Source organism: Loxodonta africana, chromosome 19, assembly GCF_030014295.1.
Source record: "Loxodonta africana isolate mLoxAfr1 chromosome 19, mLoxAfr1.hap2, whole genome shotgun sequence".
NCBI classification, from domain to species: Eukaryota; Metazoa; Chordata; class Mammalia; order Proboscidea; family Elephantidae; genus Loxodonta; species Loxodonta africana.
The window spans coordinates 27,196,665-27,223,172 of NC_087360.1; the positions used below are offsets into that span (position 1 = coordinate 27,196,665).

The 26,508-nt window shown below is 55.7% G+C and overlaps 1 protein-coding gene across 2 annotated transcripts in view; it reads right to left on the minus strand.

Moving 5' to 3' along the window:
- The window catches only part of EMID1 (EMI domain containing 1), a 51,046-nt gene extending 25,170 nt beyond the window's left edge, over positions 1–25,876 (minus strand). For both annotated transcript variants that reach the window (XM_064272504.1, XM_064272503.1), the window contains exons 1-12: positions 25,774–25,876; positions 18,201–18,314; positions 17,676–17,779; positions 9,642–9,725; positions 8,477–8,538; positions 5,542–5,662; positions 5,010–5,099; positions 3,900–4,046; positions 2,844–2,933; positions 2,648–2,700; positions 2,086–2,148; positions 1,940–1,984 (exon numbers count right to left, since the gene is read on the minus strand). In XM_064272504.1, the coding sequence (XP_064128574.1) occupies positions 1,940–1,984; positions 2,086–2,148; positions 2,648–2,700; positions 2,844–2,933; positions 3,900–4,046; positions 5,010–5,099; positions 5,542–5,662; positions 8,477–8,538; positions 9,642–9,725; positions 17,676–17,779; positions 18,201–18,314; positions 25,774–25,874 (1,074 nt within the window). In that variant the 5' untranslated portion in view covers positions 25,875–25,876. The remainder of the gene's footprint in view (positions 1–1,939; positions 1,985–2,085; positions 2,149–2,647; positions 2,701–2,843; positions 2,934–3,899; positions 4,047–5,009; positions 5,100–5,541; positions 5,663–8,476; positions 8,539–9,641; positions 9,726–17,675; positions 17,780–18,200; positions 18,315–25,773) is intronic.
- Positions 25,877–26,508: the final 632 nt, after the last annotated feature.

Sequence of the window (26,508 nt, forward strand, 5' to 3'; positions counted from 1 at the left end):
GCAAAGAATGGGAATTCCAGAACACTTAATTGTGCTCATGAGGAACCTGTATAGATCAAGAAGCTACTGTTTGAAGACAACAAGAGGATACTGCGTGGTTTAAGGTCAGGAAAGGTGTGTGTCAGGGTTGTATCCTTTCATCATAACTGTTCAATCTGTATGCTGAGCAAAGAATCCGAGAAGCTGGACTATATGAAGAAGAATGTGGCATCAGGATTGGAGGAAGACTCATTAACAACCTGCACTATGCAGATGACACAACCTTGCTTGCTGAAAGTGAAGAGGACTTGAAGCACTTACTGATGAAGATCAAAGACTAAAGCCTTCAGTATGGATCACATCTCAACATAAAGAAAACAAAAATTCTCACGACTGGACCAATAAGAAACATCATGATAAACAGAGAAAAGATTGAGGTTTTCAAGGATTTCATTTTACTCGGATCCACAACCAACACCCATGGGAGCAGCAGTCAAGAAATCAAACAACGCATTGCACTAAGCAAATGGGCTGCAAAAGACCTCTTTAAAGTGTTAAAAAGCAAAGATGTCATCTTGAAGACTAAGGTGCACCTGACCCAAGCCATGGCGTTTTCAATCGCCTCGTATGCATGCAAAAGCTGGATACTGAATAAGGAAGACCGAAGAACTGACACCTTTGAATTATGGTGTTGGAGAAGAATACTGAATATACCATGGGCTGCCAAAAGAACGAACAGATCTGTCTTGGAAGAAGTACAGTCAGGATGCTCCTTAGAGGCAAGGAAGGTGAGACTTCGTCTCACGTACTTTGGACATGTTATCAGGAGGGATCAGCCCCTGGAGAAGGACATCATTTTTGGTAGAGGGTCAGTGAAAAAGAGGAGGACCCTTGATGAGATGGATTGACACAGTGGCTGCAACAATGAGCTCAGGCAGAAAAGTGACTGTGAGGATGACGCAGGACCAGGCAGTGTTTCGTTCTGTTGTACACAGGGTCCCTATAGTTGGAAATGACTCGATGGCACCTAACAATAACAACAATATTTACGGAAGCAGATCACCACGTCTTTTCTCCCATGGAGCTGCTGGGTAGGTTTGAATTGCAGAGCTTTCAGTTGGCAGCTGAGTGCTTAACCACTGCATCACCAGGGCTCATTCAAAATGTCGTTAGCGGAGATAAAATGGAATTATAAAAAGTACTCAATTAATCCAAAAGACGGCAGGAAAAGAAGAAACAAGGAAAAGATGGGATAAATAGAACACAAAGAGCAAGATGGTTGACTTGAACACAGCCATATGAATAATTATACAAATTAAATATAAATGAACTAAACTGTTTAAAAAAGCAAGATCCAAGTATATGTTGTTTAGAAGAGATGCAAATTAAATATAAAGAGACAGGTTACAAATAAAGGGTAGAAAAAGATACATCATACAAATACTAAGCATAAGAAAGCTGGCATGGCTATTTTAATATCAAACAAAATAAAATTTAAGACAAGGAGTTATTACCAGACATAGAGATTCATTTCATAAAAATAAAAAGAATGAAGAAAATATTAAAATCCTAAATGTGTATGCACCTAATAACAGAGCTTCGAAATACAGAAAGCAAAAATTGACCTATCTAAAGGGAGAAATGGACAAATCTACAATCATAGCCAGAGAGATGGAGAGTGAAAGAGACATACAGACAGAGAGACAAAGAGACACAGAGGGGAGGAGACAGAAAGAGAAATAGATACACATCCAGACGGCCAGGGTGAGGGAGACAAACACAGCCAGATTCGAAGAGGCTGACAGGTTTCAGAGACAGGGAGAGATTGAGAGGAGATGTAGCATGGCCTGGATCAGGCAGGGAGGGTCTGGGGCTTTGGACACAGGGTATGGAGCCAGAGCAGGGGTCTGGGCCTGTGGGATCCTGGAGGGGAAGCTGCAGGGAGAGGGACATCACTTACCCGCTGCCCAGCGGAGCCTCGGGGGCCAGGCTCCCCACGCAGTCCCTGTACGGAAGGGAGGAGAATAGAGTCAGCTGTGGGACTGGGTCTGATCTGGGGTTCTAGGATTCCCTAAACCCCCCACCTGGGGCCACCTGGGTACTCACTTGCTCGCCCTTCTCTCCTAGGCGGCCGGAGATTCCTTCAGGGCCAATGGGGCCTGGGGGTCCCTGAGCAATAAGACAGGGCCTCAGCCTTGTGCTGGGGTGGGATGGAATGAGCGGGAGGTTGAAGGGCAGAGGGGTCGGGGAGGGGGCCCCATCTTGGCTTGGGCATCTGAGCTCTTCACATGGCCAGTGCCTAGCACACAGTGGACAGATCATACAGCTTAGTGGCCCTGGAGCCAGACAGTTGCCAGCCTGATCTAGATGTTTGCTGTATGCTGGACACAGCCCTAGGGCCAGAACCTCCAACTTCTTAGCATCAGGGGCTACTAATACTTGACTCTTGATACATGGATTGAATCAGAATACTTATGGAAAGTAATTCCATAATAAATAACAAATGATTGTTGAATGAATGAGAGTATGGGTGGATGGATGAAAGGATGGATGGATAGGTGGGTGGATAGATCGATGAGTGGATGGAAGGAAGGATAGATGGATGGACGGACGGACGGACGGATGGGTGGATTGGTGGGTGGATGGGAACACTTGAGGAACTACTCACCATGTGTCCAGGACTCCCAGGGAAACCCATGGGACCAGGAGGCCCAGGAGGACCTGGAATAAGAGAGGTGTCCTCAGGGCCAGGACAGAGTACAATGCCAGGAAGTCTACCATCAGGCCCTTTCTGGTAGCCACAGCCCTAGTCCCTCTGCCATCTCCAAGCCCCATCTCTTATCTTAGGCTTGGAATCAACTTACCTATGGGTCCTGGGGGGCCTGGGGGCCCAGCAGGTCCCTGGAGCCAGTGACTGCTGGTCTCAGTGAAGGTGTTGGATAGTAATGGGTCCCCTAGGGGAGGAGAGATGGCGAGTGATCAGGGCTGGCCGGGTGGGGCTGGGAGAAGTCTTTACTTGCTACCTCTGTCAAGCCAGGTGTGACTGCACTGCTGGTGGCCTGCAGTGCAGCTGGGGCCACCGGGCACCTGCTCCAAGGGCAGGAGGTGGGGGGATTGTCAGTCAACAGGATAGCGAGAGCCCATAGGCACAGAAACCTGGGTTCTAACCCCACCAGTCCAGCTGGTGACGTCCAGCAAAACTCTGCCTCACTAAGCATGTACTGACGCATGTGAAATGGCAAGAGTAAAAGCTACCATTTATTAAACACCTACTGTGTGCCAGGATTTTGGTGTGTGGGTGCCACAGAGCTCTGGGAGACTGACACTGTCACCATCCCCATTATACAGATGAGGAAACTGAGGCTTGGAGAGGGACAATGATGTGCCTGGTCATGCACAAAGATATGATGGAGATGGGGCTGAAGCTGGCACTCCACGCTCTGACCTCAGGCAGGTGGGGTGCACCTGTGGGTCAGGCAGGGCGCACCTGAGGGAGGAGGCCCAGCTGGGTGGAGGAGGCTGGGCCTTGCAGAGCACAGGGCCAGGCTGTGGCCTTGGGAGCTTAGGGCTGGCTTCCTGTTCCTGGGCCTTGAGCTTCCCGGTGCTCTGAGGGCTGGATCCCGGCCAGCTCCAAGCCTTGGCAGGATGGCCTGAGCTGGGTGGTTCTGAGCATAGGCTCTGAAACCACCTGGGTCTGACCCTGGCAAGTGACCACTTCTTTGGCCCTCAGGTTCCTTCATATGTGCACAGAGAACAACAGCACCTGTTGGAGGATTAGCTGACACATGGCCTATCAAAGGTAAGCTGGGCACACAGTGGGTGCCAGGTAAGAGCTAGTAGGCTCTGCGGTAGTGGGTTCCAGCCTCCTCTCCCACCCTCCCCTCCTCTTACCTTGACCTGTGCGACCCCGCAGGACTCACCATGCTCAGAGATCTGGGTGTGGGGTGGTCCAACAGGGGCTGGGGGGCCAGGAGGGCCAGGAGGCCCTGGGGGGCCTGGAGGTCCCCTCTCTCCAGGGCTGCCCACAGCTCCATCTTGGCCAGGGCTCCCTGGCGGGCCCTGTGGACCTGCAACAGAATCACGAATGTTGTTGGGTGTGTTGGCGGCAGGGGCAAGCCCAGAGTGGCCTCCAGGGGCCAAGGGCAGGACAAGTTAACCTAGTGCAGCTGGTGTGAGAATGGGCTCTGGAGTCCACAGGCCTGGGCAGGTCTGGGCTCTGTCCTCACCGGCCAACCAGGTGGGCCTCTGCCTCCACGCCTATCAGGGGGATAAACACATCCCTCACCAGGGTCTTTATGAGAATGGACACTTGGCACACCAAGAAACAAAACAAAACAAACAAAAAAACTCCAAATACATAGCTGACAAGTCAATTCCAATTCATGATGACCCTACGTGTGTCAGAACGGAATTCTGCTCCATAGCTTTTTATTTACAGAAGAGTTTGCCAGGCCTTTTTCCCATGGAGCCAATGGCACACAATAGACATTTAATAAACAGTGATTTCCAGAATGGTCTTTTCCTCTCACTTCCAGGTTTTGCATGAGCTGTTCCCTTTGCCTGGTGTAAAGTTTAGGTCATCCTTCAGGCCTCAGCTAAGATGTCACCCTGCTGGGAAGCGCTCCCTGACCCCTACCCACCCAGTCTAGGGATTGGCTTCATTCCTCAGGGCTCCCATACCCCTGACATTTTCCACTGAAGCCCTGGTTACATGAGGTGGACATCGCTGTTTTCTGCTGCCTCCCAAACCCCTCCCCCAGCTGGCCTGGGGGTTCCAGCAGGGCAAGGACTGGTCTGACTCACCCTGTGCCTGGTCCAGAGCCTGCAGGGAGCAGATGCCCCAGGAGCATAGGCTGAATGAATGAAAGACAGGGTGCTAGGGAGCCCTGGAGGAGGTGATGAGCTGACACAAGTGGGCAGAAGGGCCCAGACCAATTTGGCTATGTCAGAGTCTGGGAAGGAAGGTCCTAGCCTGAGTCCACCTGGGGAGCTGGCCAGTGAATTTGAGGGGACAGCACTTCAGTACTCACCTGGCGGGCCTCTCATTCCCGGTGGGCCCTGGCTGCTGGTGTCTCCCTTGGGGTCGGTGGGCCCAGGCAGCCCCGGCGTACCCACTTGGTCTGGGGATGGAAGTACATCAGGTTGGCAGCTCCGGCCTTGCTCTTGTCCCCACCTGGCCCTGGCCCTCAACCCGCACCTACTGTCTCGAGGGAGCAGTGGGGCCTTCACACTCTCTCTGGCTCCTGGTGGCCCTGAGACCAGGGGTAGGCAGGGGTTAGTGTCCCTGCTGGGCCTGGGTAAGGGAGAATCACCCAGAGTCCCTGCCCCCAGCTCCACCCTGTGGCAGGGTCCTCGGGGCAGTTCAGCCTCCCAGGATGCCAGTGCTCAGGGGTCCCTGGAGACCATACCCTCAGGCCCACTGGAGAGCTGGGAAGACGGAGGACCCACATGAGGGTCAAGCTGGGAGTCAGTGGCAGGATGGGGCCAGAATCTCACACTCTTGGTTCCCAATCCGGTGTTCTTTCCCACATAGGGGTGTGTGTTCCATCCCTACCCACTCACCTTGGAGGCCTCCATCCCCCGGGCTGCCCTGGGCAGCTGGGGAGCCCCAGAGTGGGGCAGGGCCTTTGGGGGCAGCTGGCACCAGGGGCACTGCCTGCTCTGTGACAGTTAGCAAAGCCACCTGAAAAGGAAGGGGGAGACAGGGTTGAAGTCGGTGCCAGTGTCTCACCACGGACAGGCCAGCTGGAGGGGGATACTGAGAGAGCCAAGAGGTCCCACTGTGGGCAGCAGGGGAAGGAGAAGCCCCCTATAGCCAGCATAACCCACCTCAGGGTGGAGACCTGGGTTTGCAGGGGCCCAGGACTTTATCAGAAGTGGCTGTGTTGTTAAAATTGCATACATCGTATCACTCACTGTAGAAAAATCATCACACACCCACCATCATCAACAAAAGAAACGCAGGTCTCAGAACTCTCTGCCTCTCAGAATTGAGCTCTGCGAACATCCTGGTGTTTGCTGTTTCCTATGCTTATCTAAATAAATAATATAAAGCTTCTTTTTTCAGTTAAAGCATCTCAGGGTAATGGCCGGAAGGATTTTCTCTAAATTTGGAGGGAAGATTGGGAGGGTCTGACATGAAATAAAGGTCCCATGGAGTCCCTGGGACCTGGGTGACAAAAATAGTTAAGAACTCAACTGCTAACCAAGAGGTTGGCAGCTTGAACCCACCCAGAGATGACTCAGAAGAAAGACCTGGCGATCTGTTTCCAAAAGGTCACAGCCCTGAAAACCCTAAGGAGTAGTTTTATGGGATCGCCAAGAGTCAGAATTGACTCTCAGAGGTGGTATACACAAAGTTCACTTTATGGGCCCAGCGGTCAACATCTCCTCCCCATCCTGAGCTGCTGACTGAGGACCAAGCAGGGCCAGAGTGACTGCTGACCAGGGAGGGAGAGTTTTATGGAGACTCTCCAGAGAAAAGCTGAAACCCATCAGCCCGGCAGACCCTGAACTGAGAACCATCACTTTGAGTGTGGGACTGACCTGCCTCTCGCAGGGCTTCTCCCAGGAGGGACCTCGGGAAGAAGCCATGGGGTTCCTGTGCCACATGACTCGGGTTCTAGCACGTGCTGTTCAGAAGCTTGCTTTTCTCACTTAATAAATCAGGGACAGAAAATGGAGGTATTTTTAATAGCTGCCTAGTATTCCACAGAATGGATGCTCTGTGACTGACACCTACCCCTCCTATTGTTTGGTTTTCACACTTCCCCACTTATACTTAATACTTTGGTAAATCTCTTCATATCTAATAACCTCCTTGTTATGGATTGAATTTTGTCCCCCCAAAATTTGTGATGGAATCCTAACCCCTATATATGTAGGATGCAATGTAATGTAATGACCTTCCATAATGCAATGCAATGCAATATAATTAACCAATCAGTACCAATGTAGGGTGGATCCTAAACCTAATCACTTCTGAGTTGCAGAAAAAAGCAGCATAGACACAGAGACACACATGTGAGAAGACAGGCACCACGTGAGGCCTGTCAACAAGCCAAGGAACCAAGGAATGTCCGGGACTACCTACAAGGAAAGAATCAATGTAGCCGAGACCCTGATTTGGACTTTTAGCCTCCAGACATGTGAGAAAATAAACTTCTGTTCTTTAAAGCCATCCACTTGTGATATTTTTGTTACAGTAGGCGTGGGTAACTAAGACACCCCTTAAGATAAATTCTGAACCATTCCCGAAGCCAACTCTTCAGACATAGATTGGACTGGACAATGGGTTGGAGAGGGATGCTGGTGAGGAGTGAGCTTCTTAGATCAGGTGGACACTTGAGACTATGTTGGCATTTCCTACCTGAAGGGGAGATGAGAGGGTGGAGGGGGTTAGAAGCTGGCGAAATGGACACGAAAAGAGAGAGTGGAGGGAGAGAGTGGGCTGTCTCATTAGAGGGAGAGTAATTGGGAGTGTGTAGCAAGGTGTATATGGGTTTTTGTGTGAGAGACTGACTTGATTTGTAAACTTTCATTTAAAGCACAATAAAAATCATATATATATATATAAAAAAAGATGAATTCTCAGATGAGGGAATGATGGTGCAAGGGCTATGCAGACAAAATATACATGCTTCCATGTACACTTGGAGCCTGGTGGTGCAGTGGTTAAGAGCCCAGGGTGCCAACCAAAAGATTGGCAGTTTGAATCCACCAGCCGCTCCTTGGAAACCATATGGGGCAGTTCTACTCTGTCCTATAGGGTCGCTGTGAGTAGGAATCAACTCGACAGCAACGAGTTTTTTTTCTTTTTTTCCATGTACCTTTAGAAAATGTGGAAGAAAAGATACTAAAATGTTACGAGTTGCTCACTCTCGGGGAACAGGTGGTTGCTGTGAATAATTTTCTGGTAGGTTTTTCACATTTCTGAGTTTTTCACACTTCTAAACTTAGAAGGTCTTTTTAATTTTTCTAAGCTTTGTATTTTGAAATAGTTTAAGATGTGTAGTACACGTTTTGACTTTGAGACTGGCAAGGTGATATTATGGGGGGGTAAAGGCAAAAGGTGATGGGTGGAGGGGGATCCAGCTCTGGGGGTTATCTGTGTGAATGTGGTCAGGGTGCAGATGAAGGTGCATCAGAGGGGGGCTTCCTGGAGGAGGGGCTTGAGGAACTGCACGTTGGGAGAAGCAAGGGTGTGGAGGTGGAGCTGACTGGGGGCCTTGAGGAGAGGGCCAGGTGTCCACCTGTGACCAGGCTTCCCCTGAGGAGGGGTACTGGAGGAGAGGTGGAGCAGCAGTGCCTGCCTGACGGGGGGCATTCGTGTGGGGCCCCGGAGGGTTGGGGGTGTTGAAGGCTCAGCTCAGAAGTGCACTGTGGGGATCTGAACGGAGTGGGCATGGAGAAGGAGGTGGGGAGCCCCAGGGGGCGGGGGTATGCTATGTCCTGCCTGGCCCTGGGGCAGGAGGCAACAGGGATGCTGCTCACCCACCTTAGCCTCCAGTGCCTTCAGCCGCTCGGTCAGCTCCAACACTTTGCTGCAGTTGAGACAACCTGCGGGGAGGGAGGAGGCTGTGGCCAGGTTCAGGGGCCCTGGTTCCCCCATGGAAGCCCCTCAGCCCCCTGGGGTTCAGGAGGGAGGAGCGGACCCCTGATAATCCCAACCCATGAGGAAGCAGAGGTCTGGCGCCTGAAGGGCCTGTGGAGTCACGGCCTGGCCAGGGCGGGCCATGCCCTGTGGGGATCCAGCATCATTTCCTTTGACTTGGGAGTCTCCAGAGGGGACCTGTTTCTCCCAGAGCAGGAGCAGGGACCCGACCTGGCAGCCTCTGCATCCAAAATGACCCCTTTCCCAACAGCTGGGGCACGAAATCCTATTACTTGCCACCAGGGGCTGGGCTTGTGGGCTTTGGGGACCACAGTCTGCCTGGGCCGCCCTCAGAGGTGCCACCCTCTGGAATCACCTTCCCGAGCTATGTCCAGCTCTTCCAGCTTCCTCAGTTATATACTGAAGTTATCATTGACAGTTCTGGCCTTTGACAGAACCTCCTAGCTGCCAGGGACTGTGCCAGGTGCTCTACAAGCCTTTCTCCCAGTCCTGGGACAAGCCTGCGTGTTAGGACAAAGGGCATTCCTGCTTCACACGTAAGGACACGGAGGCTCAGGGCGAGCACAAAGCCTGGGGCCGAGTCCCCCCACTGTTCCTGCCACCTGTGGAGCCTTGGGCAGGGATGTCCCCTCTCTGACTCTCGGCTTCCTTCTCTTTAAAATGGGGATAATGACGCCTTCCTGGGGGGCGCTGGGAGGTGTCAGTGAGCTGAAGATAGACAGCCACTGGCGTGGTGCCTCGCACATTGCAGGTGCTCAGAAACGGCTGGTTTAAATAAAAAGAGGAAACTGGCACGTGGACCCTCATCAGTATGTGTCTGGTGGTCCTGCGTTTCGGGGTGCCTGATCCCAGCTCAGGCTGCCCTCTGGGGCCCTTCCTCCCTCTCTCAGTTCTCTTTCCAGACTAGGAGGGCAGGGCAGGACCTGTCTCTGACCCTCCACAGCTGGACCCAGCTGGTTCAGGACAGTCACCAACCACACTGCCCCAGGCTTCCTCCAGGCCTCCCCCAGCCCGGGGAGACCCCAAGTAGCTGACCCCTAGGACCCACCTGAGAAGGCTGTGGGCCGAAACGCCATTCGTCTCATGGTGTTTCCTGACCACCCAGGCTCCACGTGGCCAGAGGAGCCTACAACTGAGGGACGGTGGGGTGAGAGGCCTGCTGGCTATGTCCCCTGCCCACCTACCACCACAGCCCCTACTCTTCTCAGTGCCGAGGAAGATAGGCCCAGAGAAGAGGGGCAGGTTACCTGGGTCACATAGCATGAACTGGGCTGAGCTGGGCCAAAGCAGACAAACTGATGGGGCTGAGGAGTGGGCTAGCAGTGGGGCGGGGGCCATGAGTAAGGCTGGGGGATTCCTCAACAATCTCAGCTAGCTACATGGGTTAAGAGTTTAGGGCTACCAGGTCAGGCTGCAGCCCTGCCACTTACTGACCTGTGTGCCTTGTCCTCCCTGGATCTGCCTATCTTCCCATCTGTAAAATGGGATAATAAGGCCTCTTCACCTCCTCGGCTTGTGTGAGGCCCGAGGATACCGATGAGGACACATGGGCCTGGTGCTCCATCCACGTGAGCTACAACTGTGGCTGTCCACCCTCTCCCTGCCCCACTTGGTAAGAACAGACTGAAGCGGATCCAGCCCTGGTTTTAAATGAAAACCAGAGGGAGGCGGCTCCCGGGAGGGCAAGGGGGCCTCGTTCCAGGAGCCTACCACCCTTACAAGAAGTAGGCTGTCCTGGCTGATCTGGCTTGGGGGTGGACAGTGATGGTCACAGCTGGAGGGATGGGCTGCCAAGCTGGGGTGGGGGCACAGCTGGAGGGGCTCTGTAGCTAGCAGTGGCAACTATCCCTTCTAACCCCTCCCCGCTGGGCCTGCCTTTTAAGGCTGTGAAGTGTCATCTGGGGGGAGACAAGACCCAAATAAGGCACAAGCCTGGCAGCTCAGAGTGGGCTGTGGGTTGGTGCAGGCAGCGAGAGGCGCCGGGAACTCAAACCAGACGGGCCCCTCTAGCTGGCCCCCAGTGGGGAGGCTGCCAGGCTCAGCTCCAGGTCCCAGTGATGGGCCTTGGCTCGGGCTGGGCCTGCATCTTCAGTGCACCCACCCCCTGGCCTGGGACTTGCCAGGCATATGGGGTAAATCCCACTCAGGTAAAAAAAAGAGGGTAGAGGGTGAAAATTGTCAGCCCAGAACTGGGGCAGGGGCCTGGGCTCTCTGGGCAGGAGGGACATCCACTGTGAGCCATGCCCAATGCTAAATGCTTCACAAAGCCCAGCTTGGTCTTAACCAACTCCCAGCTGCCGTCAGGTCAGCTCCAACTCACGGCAAGCCCACGTGTGTCCGTCCTCCACAGGGCTTTCCGTGGCTGATTTTCCAGAAGCAGACTGGTTAGGCCTTTCTCCAAAGGTGCCTCTGGCTGGACTCCGACCACCCACTCTTTGGTTAGCAATTGGGTGTATATTAACCATGTGCAGCATCCGGGGACCAGCTTGCACCATCCAGGGACCAAGGGAGAGGGTCAGCAACAACGAGGGAAACCCTCTGTGAGATTGGTGTGGTGGCTACACCAATGGATTCAAACATACCAAAGATTGTGAGGATGGTGCAGGGCCCGGCAATGTTTTGTTCTGTTATACCTAATAAGGTTGCCATGAATTGGAGCAGACTCGATGGCAGCTAACAACAATAATAACACTTCTGCAGCACTTACTCAATGTCTGGCACATTCTAAGCACGTTGCATATATAATCTCAACTCATTATCCTCACAAACCCCTGTGAGGGGAGACTGAGGCATTGTCACTCCTCTATTCCCTGTGCTTAGATTAAAGGATGAGTGAATGGGGCTTATCCCCACTTTCCCCCTGTTGAAGGGTCTCACCCACTGTTGCCCTACCTAAAGGTCTTGAGCCTGGACTTGAACCCAGGTTGGTCAGACCTTGGAGTCCCTACGTGGTACAACAGTTAAAGTGTTTAGCTGCTAACCAAAAGGTTGGAAATGTGAGTCCACCCAGAGGTACCTCAGAAGAAAGGCCAGGTGATCTACTTCCAAAAAATCAGCCATGGAAAATCCACTGGAGCACAGTTTTACTCTGACACACAGGGTCACCGTGAGAAGGAGTCCACTTGGCCGTAACTGGTTTTAATGGTTTTGGTTTGACTTCAGGGCCTGATCCCCTCTCTCCTGGGCCACCCCGTACCTCGCATCAGCCCCCCAAGTCACCATCAGTCAAAGGCAGAGAGGCCAGCGGCCAGCAGGAATGCTGGTGACCAAGAGAAGAATGGCCAGGCCCAGCCCTCCTCATCCTTTTTGTTCCCAGGTGAAGACGTAAAATCCATTTTATTATGCTTTTCAGAAAGTCGATGAAAAGCCACAGCCGTCCCTCCATCCTTGTGGAAAGTTGGTTTTCTCTGTGCTCAAACGTTGGCAGAGCATCATGTCCTTCTGCCCCCCATCCGCTACCCTGCTCTGGTTTTCCTTCTTGCCCCAGCTCTTTCTGCCCTCTAACATGCTGAACACTGTAGCAAGCAGTTCCTAGACCATGATCTACTGTCTGTGTCCCTGGCTGGGACGCCAGCCCCACCAGGACAGGGACCCTGTCTGTCTCCTTCATAGCACTGCCCCGCTGCCTAGAACAGGGCCCGGCACCCATTGTTGATGAATGCATGAATCACAGGCTAAAGACGCATTTAAAGCAAGCAAGCCAATTAAAAAACAAAATAATGTAGACAGCAGACACAGCGCTCTTGAAAATGAGCATAAACGTTCTATTATCCCACCAGGCTGTCCCTGGGTTATTAACCTTTGAACTTGTGGTTAGAAATTCTTTTTTTCAACTCACTTGCTTTTGGACATTTCACTGGGAGCCAGAATGAAAAAAAAACTAATGAAAACACGGCCTGACCACCAGGCTCAAAGTAATTACCAGTTAAAATTAAAATAATAATAATAAATAAGGAAAGGAAAGAAAGTTTAAAGAAATAACAAAACTGTCAAAAACACCAGGAAATTTTGGCTCTGGATTCATGGTTCACAGAAACTATTCAAAAGAACTCCCCTGAATTCTGATTAATGGACAGAAATATTTGAAGGGACATACTGGGTTGTAAAACCATCCCACACTGCACAAAATTATAGCCAGTAAGAAGCTCAGCTGGGGGACCGTCTCATGTCCCATCCCTCCCACTGGTGTGTGGTCAGGCCCTGGAGCAGGCCCCAGTGGGCTGAGACCTGCCTGGTGGTCCACCCTGAAGGGCCCCTCCCCAGCCCCAACCTCAGTCTCCCAGGGGGGCTCTGAAGGTCAGAGCTCCTGGGTGATCCCAGGACCACAAACCCCAGCTCCACTCTGGGAGACTGACTTCAAGCCTCTTCCCACCACCCAGGAGGTCCCCACCCGCCCTCCACACACACCCACATGCACGCGCCACACTCCCCCACCCTTACTGCTGTTAACTCTGTGTCACCTCCTCCAGGAAGCCTTCCTGGACAGGCCAGGGTGCTTGCCCTTTGCCAAAGCCTCCCATCACGTCCTGTGCTGACCTCCCCCCGGCCAGCAGCTGTCTCCAGTTCCTGATCTTTTTCCCCAACAGGTGCTGGGCCTGAGCTAAGAGGCCTGTGTGGCCCTGTCTCACCCCATGAGTCAGATGAGAACACTGAGGTCCGAGGAAGAGAAGTTGCCTGCCTAGGCTCACAGAGACGGGAAGAGACGGAGCTGGGATTTGAGCCCTGTGCCACAAGGGCTCCTAAACTGGGAATGGGGGCATGAGAAGCTGGGGACATATCAGCTCCACCTTGGAGGCTTTCTCTCCCAAGAGAGGGGCCAAGTGAGGGGCTTCCTGGTCACAACTTAGCCCACCAGTTCTGCTCAGTTCAGTGACAACGGACCACAGGGGGCATTTGGCCCATCCCCCAGGTTTCCTTCAGGGAATTTACTTTGCAAATGTAAATATTTGCTCAGCCAGGGGTTGAGGTCAGGGCTGGGAGCTCTGAGAACCCTCCAGCCCAGCCAGGAGGTCTGGGGAAGCCTGAGTGAGGGTCTGGCCTGGCCACCTACTTGGGGTATGGTGAGGTTCTCATTCATTTCCAGAGCACCCACTGTGTGCCAGGCCCGTGCCAGGCACTGGAGAGCTGGGAATAATGACAGCAGGGTGGGGGCCCACTGAGCGGGTCGGGGGCCAGCCACTGCCAAGGCCGTGAGGTGGGAGAGGAGGCCAGTGTGGGCAGAGGGTACATGGAGCCAGAGGGCCAGGCTGGGGGCAGAGGACGGCCTTCAGGAGAGATGGGGAGGTGGGGGCTGCTGACCCTCCCAGACAGGAGTGGAGGTGGACAGGGTGGCCGGCTTTCTGCAGGTCAGCCCTCAGTACTCTGAATCAGCAAAGTAAAGCACCGTGGGTGGCACCTGGTTAGAACCCAAGAAACGTGTGCAAGAAAGTACCCACCCCTGGATGGTGGGAGAGGCTCAGAGGCCCAGGAAGGGGCCTGGGCTAGAACTTTGAGTCTCATTTGCTGTGTGAGCTCAGGCAAGCTTCTTTCCCTCTCTGGTTCCCTGTCAGGGAGGAGAGGTGTTGTAGGTGTCTGTAGATGGGGAAGGGACTGGTGCTCTGAGGACAGCGGGGACACTAAGGGGAAAGAGGAGGCAGCCCGACTCCAGGAGCCCAAAGGGAGAGGGAGGGAGGGAGACCCCAACCCCTCTGCCTTTCCCTCTGGAAGGGGCTGGGCTGAGGTTGACTTCCACCAGCCTCACAGCACCCCAGCTGTCTGAACATACGCCCTTCCAAGTCCTCAGCCAGTGCTGCTGCAGAGAGAGAACCCTGGCTCCGGACTCTGACTGGGTTTGAGTTTGGCTCCACAGCTCACAGGCTGTGCCCCTGACCAAGGCATTCCCCTTTCCGAGCCTCAATTTCCACATCTGGACCTTTTGTGACATGGCAGGAAGATGAGACAAAGATGAGCACATGCCGCAGGGCCCAGCATGGAGGCCCAGCTTTCGCCCCCTCGTGTTATGACTTCCAGATGGTTTGGGGCCGCTTTGAGAGGCCGGGGGGAGAATCCCAGGCATGACTCTTACTTGCTGTGTGATCTTGTGTGAGACACACACCCTTTCTGAGCCCCACTTTCATTTTCTGGACAAGGGGCTGATGGGGGAGAGATGTGTCTGGGGAGCCCCAGGGGCAGGGGTGACACAGTGGCCACATCATCCTCAGCAGAGCCCACCAGTCCGGTGCACTCAGGGGGTCAGGCCCAGGCTCAGAAAGGGTGACCGCTGGGCTCTGCCCACCTTCCTGATGTGGCCCTGGCACTGTGCTCACCCACCCATGCCCAGCCCTGCAGGCAGGCTGCCCATGTGATGCTTTCCTGGCCTTGGCCCTTCCTCACCCATTGTTTCTAGTGGGAGTGACTGGCCAGGTGAGTGGGTTACCAGGCTCCCTCCTTGCCATCCAGCCCACCTCCCAAGTCCTGGGGGCAGGGATGCTTGGTCTGGCAGGTTTCAATCCTGGCGCTCAGGTGTTGAATGACGTTAACCTCTTTAAGCCTCAGTTTCCCCATCTGTAAAACGGGGCCCCCATTTTGGCCACTTCTTCGTGGGCGTTTTTGTGAACATCAAGCAAAACTATCCCCACTCATCCTCCTATCCCCATTCTACAGATGAGAAAACCAGGGCGAGGAGGGGTGAAGACCTGTGTGTTGAGCAGCTGATGGAGAAATGGCAGACAGAGGAGGCAAGGCCCTCCTTGGGAGTCACCACAGCATCCTCAGCCCAGGGGGCAGAAGTAGGTGGGAGGTATTTACTGGGCATTTACTGTGTGCCAGGTGTGAGTCCCCACTTCTTAATCCTGGGCGACTTCCAGATAAAGCAGAGGTCCAGAGAGATGAAGCAAGTTGCCCCAGGCTACACAGCAGGCCACAGTGGATCCAGGGTTGGATTCTGGAAGGACGGGTGTTCCCTCTCCCCTGCCGCTCACCTCAAGCTGCTCACCTCAGGCTGCTCCCAGGCCCTGCTGCCCCTTGTGATGCAGCTCGGAGGCCCTAGGGTCAAGCCACAGCACTGGGCAGGCCATGAGGCCACTCACTAGCAGCGGAAACAGCTAGGGGAAGCTCAGCCCGAGCCTGGCTGTTGGGAGGAAGGGCTGGGCCCAGGATGGAACAGCAAGGCCCCGTGTATCCCTGCTCCACGTCACTGGGCCCCACTGAGCAGTTTTCCAGAGTATTCAGGCCTAAGCATCCCGCCTCCTACCACGCTTTCTCACTTCAACCCTGTGGGTGGGGAGAAGCCCCTCCTGTCCTGTCAGTCATCACGTAGTGCCCACCATGAGCTGCTGTGCCACATGCCAATGCCTTGCTGCTTCATCACCCCACAGCATCCTTGTGAGGCAGGCCCTCTTATCCTGCCCCTCGCACAGGTGAGGACATAGGCCTCAGTGAGGGGAGGCCCAGGCTGCTGCGTCTGCCGGCAGCTTGATGCCCCTCCCTCCGAGCAGGCACAAGAAGTGTATGGCCGGCTTCCAGATCACTGCCTCCCCAGCCGGGCACCCTTGCACAATGGCTTACACAATGCACTGGGGAGTCCCCGGCCCAAGGCCACACAGCTGTTGTGTGTCTGGCCCATGCAGCCCTGAACACTCCCTTCCCAGGGCAGGGCCTCGGAGGCTCCACGGGGGGAGCTGGCAGATGTCAGGACTGGCCTGGCCTGGCCCCAGCCTGTCTTGCTGCTCCCCTTGCCATTGGCAGCCTCCTGGTTGTGAGGTTTCCAGCAGCTGGACTTAAGGGGAGCATGGGTGCTGCCCCCAACTGTCCCCTGCCCTTGCTAGCTCCCTGAAGGCCCCACAGACCCAGGAAGAGCCGCCCTTGGGAGGGGATCCAAGGACAGAGTGGCCTTTTTCTCAGCAGGCCCTGCCTGCTCATGTCTCTGGGCCAGGTGGACCCCACACCCTGGGGACGCATCCCCTTCCTACCACAAATCCCCTGTGGCCTCATTGGCAGAGGCCCCTCTCGGCTGGCTCCCTTCCTGACCCTCAGGCCCTGCCACCTTCTCCTCTTCCTCTGGCTTCTCTTTAACTCTCACACCCAGTGGGGAGGAGAGGTGCTGGTCCCAGCTCCCCTTCAGATGTCTGCCTGCTCCCAGCTTCCCCACATTCGTGCTGCTAGAACCAGGACACCTCCCACATCTGGCGTTTACATTAGTGTGCTACCTTTGGGACCCTGAACGCCTGCTTCCATCGAGGTGGCTCTTGCTGGCGATGGGCCTGGTTCTCGGCTGGTTTGAGGTCGGTCTATCCTCTTTAGGGCCATTCTTGGGAACGCACCCCTTCCGTGCCCAAAAATCTGTTTGGATTCAGTCAGGCAGTGGGGATGGAAGCGGCCAGTACGCCCAGCAGAGAGACAGGTACCCTTGGGTGAGGGCTGTCTAGGTAGCTATGGAGCCCTTCCTGGTAAGGCAGGGCTGCCTCCCTGGTGCCCCTGCTGGGTGCTTGGCCAGAGCCATCCTGAACCACAGAGAAGGAGGGTGGGGGCAACAGGGAGACGGTGTGCTGGCCCCTCTGCCTGGGGCATGCTCTGGAGACTGGGTGCCCGGCCAAGTTCTCCCGTCCCTGAGGCTCTGGGGGCAGGAGGAAGGGGCAGGGGCCTGGAGCCAGGCAGGGTGGGGTTCGAATCCTGGCTCCGCCACTGAGAAGCTGGGTGCCCATCACCTTATAACTGTCCCCATCTTGCTGAGCCACCAACCTGAATGAAATGGGATTTCCATTCGGTACCTGTCACCACGTCCCATGGAAATGTCGGCATAGGGTTTCCCAAGTTTGGAATAAAGGGTTGAGTTGTGTGACTTCAAATGTGAGTTACACAGCACATACGAAATTTCCTCCAGGGGTCCTGCGAATTCCCCAAGAGGCCCGTGGCCACTGCCCGGGGGCAGCAGGCACCGACTTGTGGCAGGGCTGTGCCTCGCCCCGCAGCTCTGAGCAGCGGCACCAGTGCGCACAGTGCGCGTGGGCAGCGGCTACTGACTTAGCAACACTCAAAGGCTCTGGTGCAGTAGCAGGAGGCACATGGCCACCACAGGAGCTCTGGAGCCCGCGGACGGTCCTACCTTCCTCGCAGCTCGGTCCTGAGTGCCCAGGGCAACATCTCCACTCACGGGCGGTCACTGTCTTGTACATCACCTTGTATGTGGGTCTCATCACAGTTCTGTAGCTGAAAGAGTGCCCAGGTGGCCTGGCTCAGACAGGAGCCTTCCACCACCTCTCCCACAGAGCCTCCAGGCCCCTTTGGAAGCCTCGCTTCTCCTGCATTCTGGGGTTCACTCATCTCACTCCCCCTAGGTGGGAGGATCTGGACACTAACTGACAGGAAGCCCCAGCAAGCTGAGCTGGCCTGGCACCCACAGTGAACATTTAGGAATGCAGGTGAATGGGGAACACCTTCTCCAAGGGTGCCTCAAGAGCACATGGGAGGTGCTGAGAACAAGCATGGCGCCACCGCTCCCCTGCTCCACTTATCCCTGTGGTCCCAGCCTTGCCCTGCACTCTGTGCAAACCCACCACCCGGCCTTTGCCCGCGCAGTGTCTCCACCTGGAAGGCCCATCAGTGCCTTCCCTACCACAGACTCACTTACTTGTTCCCGGAACAGCTCATGGGCCAGGGACAATTCTGCAGCACTCGCTGAAGGTAGGTGCCATTCTGCACATGGCACGAGACCGTGCGGGTCACCACGTACGAGCACCAGTTCCTGAAACAGACCCAAAGAGAAGGGGCTCAGGTCCCACACCCAGCTCCTATGCAGGACCCTAGGGGGATGGGCGAGGAGCCCCAGGTCCCTAGGCAGAGAGGTCCCTGAGTCCCCAGAGTCCTTCGGGCCCTGGGTGGGTGTCTCTGTGTTGCTTGTGGCTGTGGGGTGAGTTCTATGGCCCTAAAGGGGACAGCCAAGCTGGGGGCTCTCAGAAGGTCTTGAGGAGTGAGCTACGTGGGGCAAGACGGGGGTAGGGTGTCTTATCAGCCTTACGTGACTTCCTTCCAGCCCTGACCCATACAGGTCCCTGCTGCCTCCTGCCTCCCACCTGGATGATATAAGTGGCCCCCTATTCTATCCCCTCAGAATCTCCACTAGATGGACTGTGATAAAATGGAAACCTGGCCCTGCTCCTCCCTTGCTTACCCTCACGCCCAGCCTTATGGGACCCCTATTCCCCCACCTGCTGTAAGACACCACATCTCCAGGCCCCACTGCCTGCGGTGCCCTTTTCCCTACTTCTCCACCTGGCACCTGTTGTTGTTAGGTGCTGTGGAGTCAATTCCAACTCATGGTGACCCTATGTGTGTGGAGTAGAACTGCTCCATAGGGTTTTCCAGGCTGTGACCTTTTGGAAGCAGATTGCCAGGCCTGTCTTCCAAGGCGCGTCTAGAGGGATTCGAATGGCCAATCATTCAGCTAGCAGTTGAGCGCTTAACCATTTGAGCCACTCAGGGCCTCCTTTCACTGACTCCTCCAACCTTCAAAGCCTGGCTGTGCTGTCCCCTGTCTCCAGAGTCCTTTCCCACCTGCACTCCTACTCAAGCAGAAATGATGGCTCCCTGCCCTGGGCCCTGCAGGGCTCTGTGCAGCCATCTGCCATGCACCTATCAGGCTGAATTCAGCTGTGGATTCATGTCTGACCGCCCGTCTCACTCATTTCTGTGTCCCCTCAATGTGACAGCCAGGATATCCCAAATGAGTAATGAGTGTCCCCAGCATGGAGGACCGACTTCTCCAGTGGCCGACTCATAATCATAGCTGCCCATATTGAGCACCTACTGTATGTTATAGGTATTTACACATCCTCCCACAGTGAGGCAGGAAGGCACCCTTGTCCCATTTCACAGAGGGGAAACTGAGGTTCAGGGAGGTAAAGACAACCTGCTCAAGTCACAGAGCTGGTGCATGGTGTAGCTAGGATTGGAACCAGGGACTGTAAATGGACCAGCCTGGCCTCTGATTTGAGCACGTCTCCTCCCCATCTCCTCCAGCCACGGTCCGTGATTCTGTGAAGGCCCCAGCCTGGGAACCAGCTGACCCTAGGCTGAGGCCACAAAGGAAAGCCTGGCTGGGTGGGGGGCTCAGGCTGAGGAGGGTCACCTGAAACCTTCTTGCCTTCTCTAGCCCCAACAAAAAGCGCAGGGCCTGTGACCCTGTGTTGGGGCCGAGGGCTGCTGAGCACCTGGAATGTCCCAGCCACCTTGGAGTTGCGCACCCCCACCGCTGTCCTTCCTGCTGCTGCCCCGCCCCCACACTGTCCACGAGGAGGAGAAAGTCCTTGGCTGGGGCCCTGGGGAAGTCCCTGCACTTTTGTGTGTCCAACTGGAATCAGCCCAGGGAGGGGAAAGCGCCTGGGTAGAGCCATGACAGTGAGGAAGTGGGGAGAAATGCTGGTTTGGTCTGGCTCCAGGAAGCAACAGAAGCCCGGAGGAACCTGGGCCACCTGTCAGTAACTGCACAAAACGGGACAGCCCTAACAGCTAGGGAACAGCCAGACACGGAGAACTGGACACTGTTCTGGAGCCCAAGGTGTCTGTGTGCAAACTCTAGACCATCCACCGTACCTGGTTCCAGGGGGAAAAGTAAGCACAGACCACTAGAAACAGAACAACTGCATTGCTGTTCAAAAAAGAAAGAGAAAGCCAAAAGGCAATTTGTACATGTCCGCACATACATAGCTATGTGCCCATAAAGTTAGGAAAACTCACGCACGCGCGTCGAATGGCATGTCTGGGGGTGGGAGGGGTGTGCTGTCTGCTCTGTGTCCTATACTCACAGCTGTTGCTGTTGTTGTTAGTTGCCGCTGAGTCGGCTCCGACTCATGGGGATCTTATGTGCAAACAGAACGAACGAAACGTTGCCCAGTCCTGCACCATCTCCGTACATTCCACGTCTTGTTACTAATGGGTATTTGCTGCTGTTACTTTTCACTGTGAGTCATGCCACATCAGCAAATAAAGCTCCTGAAGGCTTTACTCCATCTGCATCATCAAGGTTGACTCTACTCTGAGAAGAGAGCTCTTCCCCAGTCATATTTCGAGTGCCTTCCAACCTGAGGGGCTCATCCTCCAACACTATATCGGACAATGTCCTGTTGCGATCCATAGGGTTTTCATTGACTAATTTTTGGAAGCAGATCATCAGGCCTTTCTTCCTAGTCTGTCTTAGTGTGGAGCACTAACAGCAGCCACTGTTGCATACCAGGCGCCAGGCTCAGGGCCTTCCATGCATTAGCACCTCTGAATTCTCATACTCTGTTATGATGGCCACTTTACAAATGGGAAAACGGTCTCCGGAGTCTGGTGACATGGCCAGGGCCCCCATGGTGAGCGTCACAGTCATGGTTAGAGCTCAGGTCTGCCTCACCCCAGAGCTTGCGCTCTTCAGCCCAGACTGGAAATTCTAATAATGAACAGGTGAGGATTTTATAAGTTTAAAAAGATGCCCCCAACCCTTAGGCCCTCTGGGTCTCTAGAGCCGTGGTTCTGAGCTTGTTGGGGTTTTATTATGACTTATGCTCATAAGTCCCCTTGGGAAATTGAGGTGAGTTGTGGCTTCTCCCCAGAAAAATGCATAAAACCTGGGGCCCAAGTTCAGGGGGCTCATAAGGTCCTTGCAGCCTGTGTGAGGCTCCCTAGGCTGGCCTGGGGCCCCCATGAGCAAGGGAAGGGGCGAGGGAGGGAGCAGAGCAAAGCTCCGGGTAAGGGGGGAGTCCCTGGGCATGGAATGTCTACTGCATGCCAGTGTACAGACGTGCACAAACACATACACACAACATGTACACACGTAAATGCATGCACACACAGCACATATACATGCACGTGCGCACACCCAGCACACACACGGCACTGGGAAAAGGCACACACAAGTATGCACTGACACACACATGCACATGCACACAGATCCACAGCAGCACACAGACATACACACAAGGCAAATCCAGCAGGACACCTAGCCACAGATATGCCCATCCTCCCTGCAGACGGGGTCACACCTGCGGACACAGGGCCCTCAGGGTACACGCATGTACACGCACACACCAGCACACACACACACTCGGAGGCCCTCTCTCATGGTACAGACAGGTCAAAGCAGGCCCAAAGAGACATATAATCATAGTTAACCCTCTGCCCACCTGGGGGCTCTTTTCACAGCCCAGACCTAACATTAAGCATTGCCACCACCTGGTGTGGAGCTCACTGCCCACCAGGGCTCCTCCCCGCCCTCCCTGCCAACCTGCCTGCTGTCCCCTCTCCTATCTTCCTGCCCCTCCTCCTGCCCCTCAGGACCTTTGCACATGAGGTTCCACCACCTGGAAAGCTCCTCCCCCTGTTGCAGCAAACTCCTATTCATCCTTTGGGTCTCAATCCTCCATGAGGCCCAGGTGGGGTCAGGTACTCCACCTGCTCCCACAACCACCCACCGCAGCCCTGAGCGTCTTCCTCAGCCCCTGGTGCTGGGGGAAGAGCACAGTGGGGACCAGGCCAGTCTAGGGCTCGGCCTGAGGGCCCTCAGGGGTGTTTGCTGAATGACTGGATAAGGGAGAACAGAGAGGAGCTGGCAGAGGCTACTAGAGGTGGGTGCAGACCCCTGGAAGATCCACCCCTATCCCTGTTGCCCCTGGGGGCTTCCTTTCTGGGGTTTGGTCAGTGGTGAGCTGCTCAAGGGCCCACTGAGGGGAGCTGCCTCCAGTGAGATGGGCGAGGGCCGCGGCTAGAGAAGGCAGGCTTTGCCCCTGGGCGACCATGTCTGCCCACACAGCACCTCCTGGGCTCCCGGAGTCCACAGAGAGCGGGGAAAACAGGCCAGACCAGCTCAGCTTGGCACCGGCTATCTCCACTGGGGTTCCCCCACCTGCCTCCACCCCCTGCCACGAGGGGCCCAGGGGACTTTGTCTCTGCGGGGCCCAGGGCTGTGATCCGGAACAGCGATAGGGCTAATTGCAGGAGGGAGCCAAGCAGGCCAGGGGCCAAGGGCCTTATGAAAAGGAGAGGAAAGAAAGGAGGCATGTGGGTAGGGGTGGGGGAGGCAAGAGCCCTACACCAGAGGCGACGGTCTAGTCCTGGCTCTGCTGTTTCCTAACTCGGTGACCTTGGACAAGGCCCTGATCCCCTCTGGGCCTCACTTTGTCCATCTGCAAATGGGGACAGCAGAATCTCCACTGGCAGGATAGGTTTCACATAAAATGCTTGGTGCAGCGCTAGCAGCTATTGCTAATTCTGGTTCCTGGACTGCAGGGCCACATCCCAGGCACAGGCTTGGCTCCCTGGGCCTTAGGGACACCTGCATGCTACCTTCCTCCCAAGTGCTTTCCTCAATTGTGTGACAGCGAGTGTTAGGCTCTGCATTTTACAGAGGGGTCCCCGGGTGGTATGAACAGTTAACATGCTTGGCTGCTAACCGAAAGGTTGGAGGTTCAAATCCACCCAGAGGTGCCTTGGAAGAAAGGCCTGGTGATCTACTCCCCAAAAATCAGCCACTGAAAGGCCTACGAAGCACAGTTCTACTCTGACACAGATGGGATCGCCCTGAGTTGGAGCTGACAGCAACTGGTGGTGGTGGTGGTAGTGCATTTTACAGAGAAAGAAACTGAGGGTCCGAGAAGTCACCTGCCCAGGTCACCCAGTGGGCAGAAGAGCTGGGATTTGAGCCCTGTGGAGAGGAGCTGGGGGACATGCCGTCCATCTTATAGTTCTCCATTCTCCTGGTCCTGGGATTTGCCCAAAGGAAGATGGCGCTTGAGCTGAAAGAGGCCTGGGCCAGGATGCTGGTGATGGCTTGAACCCTAGAGCAACAGCGCTGAGACTGGCAGCTAGAGGAAGCCATGATTCAGGCTGGGATGGACCTCAGCGGGGCAGGGAGCAGCTCCGCAGGGACTCTGGGAGCTGCGGGGCAGGAGTGAGCCAAGGTGGCTCCAGCATGGCCTCCAGTAGCCCCAGATCTGGGGATCTCAAAGTCTCACCACATTCCTGGGGCAGGGGGCGGCCCTTTGGATGCCTTCCCGGGCCTCCCCCTCCCCAAGCACAAAGCCACTTTTCTGTCTCTGGTCTTGGCTGCCAAGGGTGAAGGGAGGGCTGGCGGGGTGTGACATCCCCATGCTGTCTCCAACAACCTGGGATGCGGGCCATGAGGGAAGGTCCTGGCAGTGGAGACCCACAGACTCCCCTGTGTCGGGGTCCCTTCCCCCACTTAATGTTGACAACAGAAAAACCACTGATGAGGGCACCTGCGTGTCAGGCCCCATGCTCAGAACAGGCCCAGGGAGTGAGATTATCATCCCCATTTTACAGAGAGGAAAACTGAGGCCTAGGTCTACGAAGTGATCTCCCTGAGGTCATACATTGAGTGGGCAACAGAGACAGGAATAAAACCCCATCCTGTCTGAGGTCAGGACCCTAACTCGTAACACCAACCTATAAACCTTTCTCTGAAACTCGCCCTAGCCCCTCAAGCTGACCACCTCTCTCCCTCCTCCAGGAGAGCTGCTAGGGTGAAAAGGACAATGGATTTGGAAACGAACTGGCCTAGATTCAGGTCCTTCTCGTCTCTCTAGGCCTCAGTCTCCTTATCTGTAAAATGGGGATAACAGCATTGTCTGTGATGTCCAGCCTGCTGTGTCAGCCTCCTGTGAGCAAACAGGGTGATGGTCCCCAGTGACCACCAGGTACCTGCCTGCAGCCCCATGCCCTGCTGTACCCCTCCTGCCCAGGAAATGCTGGGGGCCGAGGAGGCTCTTTCGACTAGCATCCCAAAACCCATGCTGGGGATTCCAAATTCTGTCTGTCACCGTAGCATCTGGGACCCAGGACTCACGCCCATGCCTTGGGCAGATCATATCTCTGCTCCGAGCTCAGCCTCCTCCTCTGTGAAACATGGACTATAAAATACATGCATCTATGGTGGTTGGGAGGATTCTGGAGGTGATGGCTACAGGTAAGAGCCCAGCCCAGGCCAGCCAAGGTCAGCACATAGCAGGAGGCGGTTGTGACATCTGACATCTGCCACTCCTCCATCCCTGCCTTGGACAACTGCTTTCTGGACTCTGATGCCTGGGCCACCTCTCTCCATGTCACCTGCTCCTGCTAGCCTGGCTGGGGGTGGGGTGGGGTGGGGGGGATACTGGCCCCTGATCACTGGGAAAAGGGAATTTCTGAAGCGCATTAAAGAATTGAGGCTGTGGAAGGGTGGAGGCCGGACAAGCCTTTGAATGGGATAAAAAAGCCTGGAGAGGCCTGGCCAGGCGGCATTGTCCGTCTCACGGACAACGGTGGCAGCCCTTGAGAGGGACCCCGGCAGGGGCGGGAACTGCAACAGCACTGGAGCAGGGAGGGTTCCAGGCAGTTATTAAGTTTAGAAAGACCCGGATTGGGATCCCGGTTCTTCTGTCGATGGCCCACGAGCCTAGAAGGTGATGTTTATTCTCCTAGGTCTCACTGAGCTTGCTCATCAGTTAAATGGGGACGGTGCTCCCTACACCATTCAGTCCTTGAAGGATTAATGTAAGATCCTGCCTGTAAGGGGCCAGCACTGAGCAGGTACTAGGAGACGCTCCATACGCGCCAGCGGCAGAGAATGCTCCCAGCTCCCAGCTCCCGGCTCCCGGCTCCCAGCTCCCGGCTCCCGGCTCCCAGCTCCCAGCTCCCAGCTCCCGGGAGAACCACAGGGAGATTCTGTCTCTGTCCAGAATACCAGGTCCCAGGGGGCTGCCACTGGCCCGGAGGGCTCTGAGGCTCCACCCCAGTCCTTCCCTCCGAGGGAAATAAATAGCTGGGGACTAAAAAAAGCCAGGAGCAGGGAAAAGGGGAGGGGGACCCCAGGGACGGTAAGGGGGTGTCCTGGGCACATGTGCAAGGGCCCCTCCCCCAAGACGAAGAAGTCTTGGGGGGCTTGTTCTCATTGTGCTTTTCCCCTGCTCTTGGGCTCTGGGGGGTGAAACGGCAGGGAGAGGGTGTGGGAGGCTCACGGGGCTCCGGACACATGAGGTCGCGGAGCCCCGCATTCCCAGGAGCCTGCGCCAGATAGCGGGCCGGTCTGCCGCTCTCACCCCCACCCGGGATGGCCTCGAGGTGGAGGACGCGAGTCCCTTTTCCAGTCCTGGGCTTGCATCGAGGTTGGGGGGTGCCCGGAGTCCTGGGCAGTCAGGGCACCGAGGTGGAGGGGGGATCCCAGCCCTTACCTGCGTCCAGAGAACGGGACTCCTCCGACGCTCCACGCGGCGCTGCCCCCCGGGAGCAGAAGCCCGAGGCAGAGCAGCGCCCAGGCCCGCGGGCCGCCCATGCTGAGCCCAGCCCCTCCACCCGGGCCCTGGCCGCCCGCCGCCCGCCGCCCGCCGCCCGCCGCCAGCCGCCCCGGACGCGCGCGGAGCCCGGTTCCCGGCCGAGCGGCAGGAGGCGGGCGAAGGCGGGCGGGGGGCGGGGGCGCGCGTTCCGGCCTCGCCCGGCCCCTCGGCGCCCCCCCGCCCCCAGCGCCACGGTTGCCAACCCGGAAGGAGCCCTAGGGGGCCGGGCTCCCCGGTCAGGAGGCCGGCCAGGTGCCCACCTGAGCCCGACGCCTTCCCACGTGTTACAGACTAGGAAACTGAGCCAAGACCCGACCCCGCCATGCCTGCGGGAACGATGTGGGGCACTGCTCACTGGGTCCGCCCATCCATCCAACAGAAGTTTTGTGAATAGTGGGCACCACTGTGTGTGGGCCCTGCACCTCCCTTCACATCCTGTCTGTTTAGTCCTCAAACACCTCTGGGCCAGGTAGGCATAATTATTCCCATTTTACAGACGAGAAAACTGAGGCCCAGGCACTCACAGCCCCCCTGGGGGGCAAAGACTGGATGCTTGGCCCTGGCAGACCCGGTAAGTACAGTATGGACTACTTTACAGATGGAGAAACTGAGGCACAGAAAGATGTCATCTGC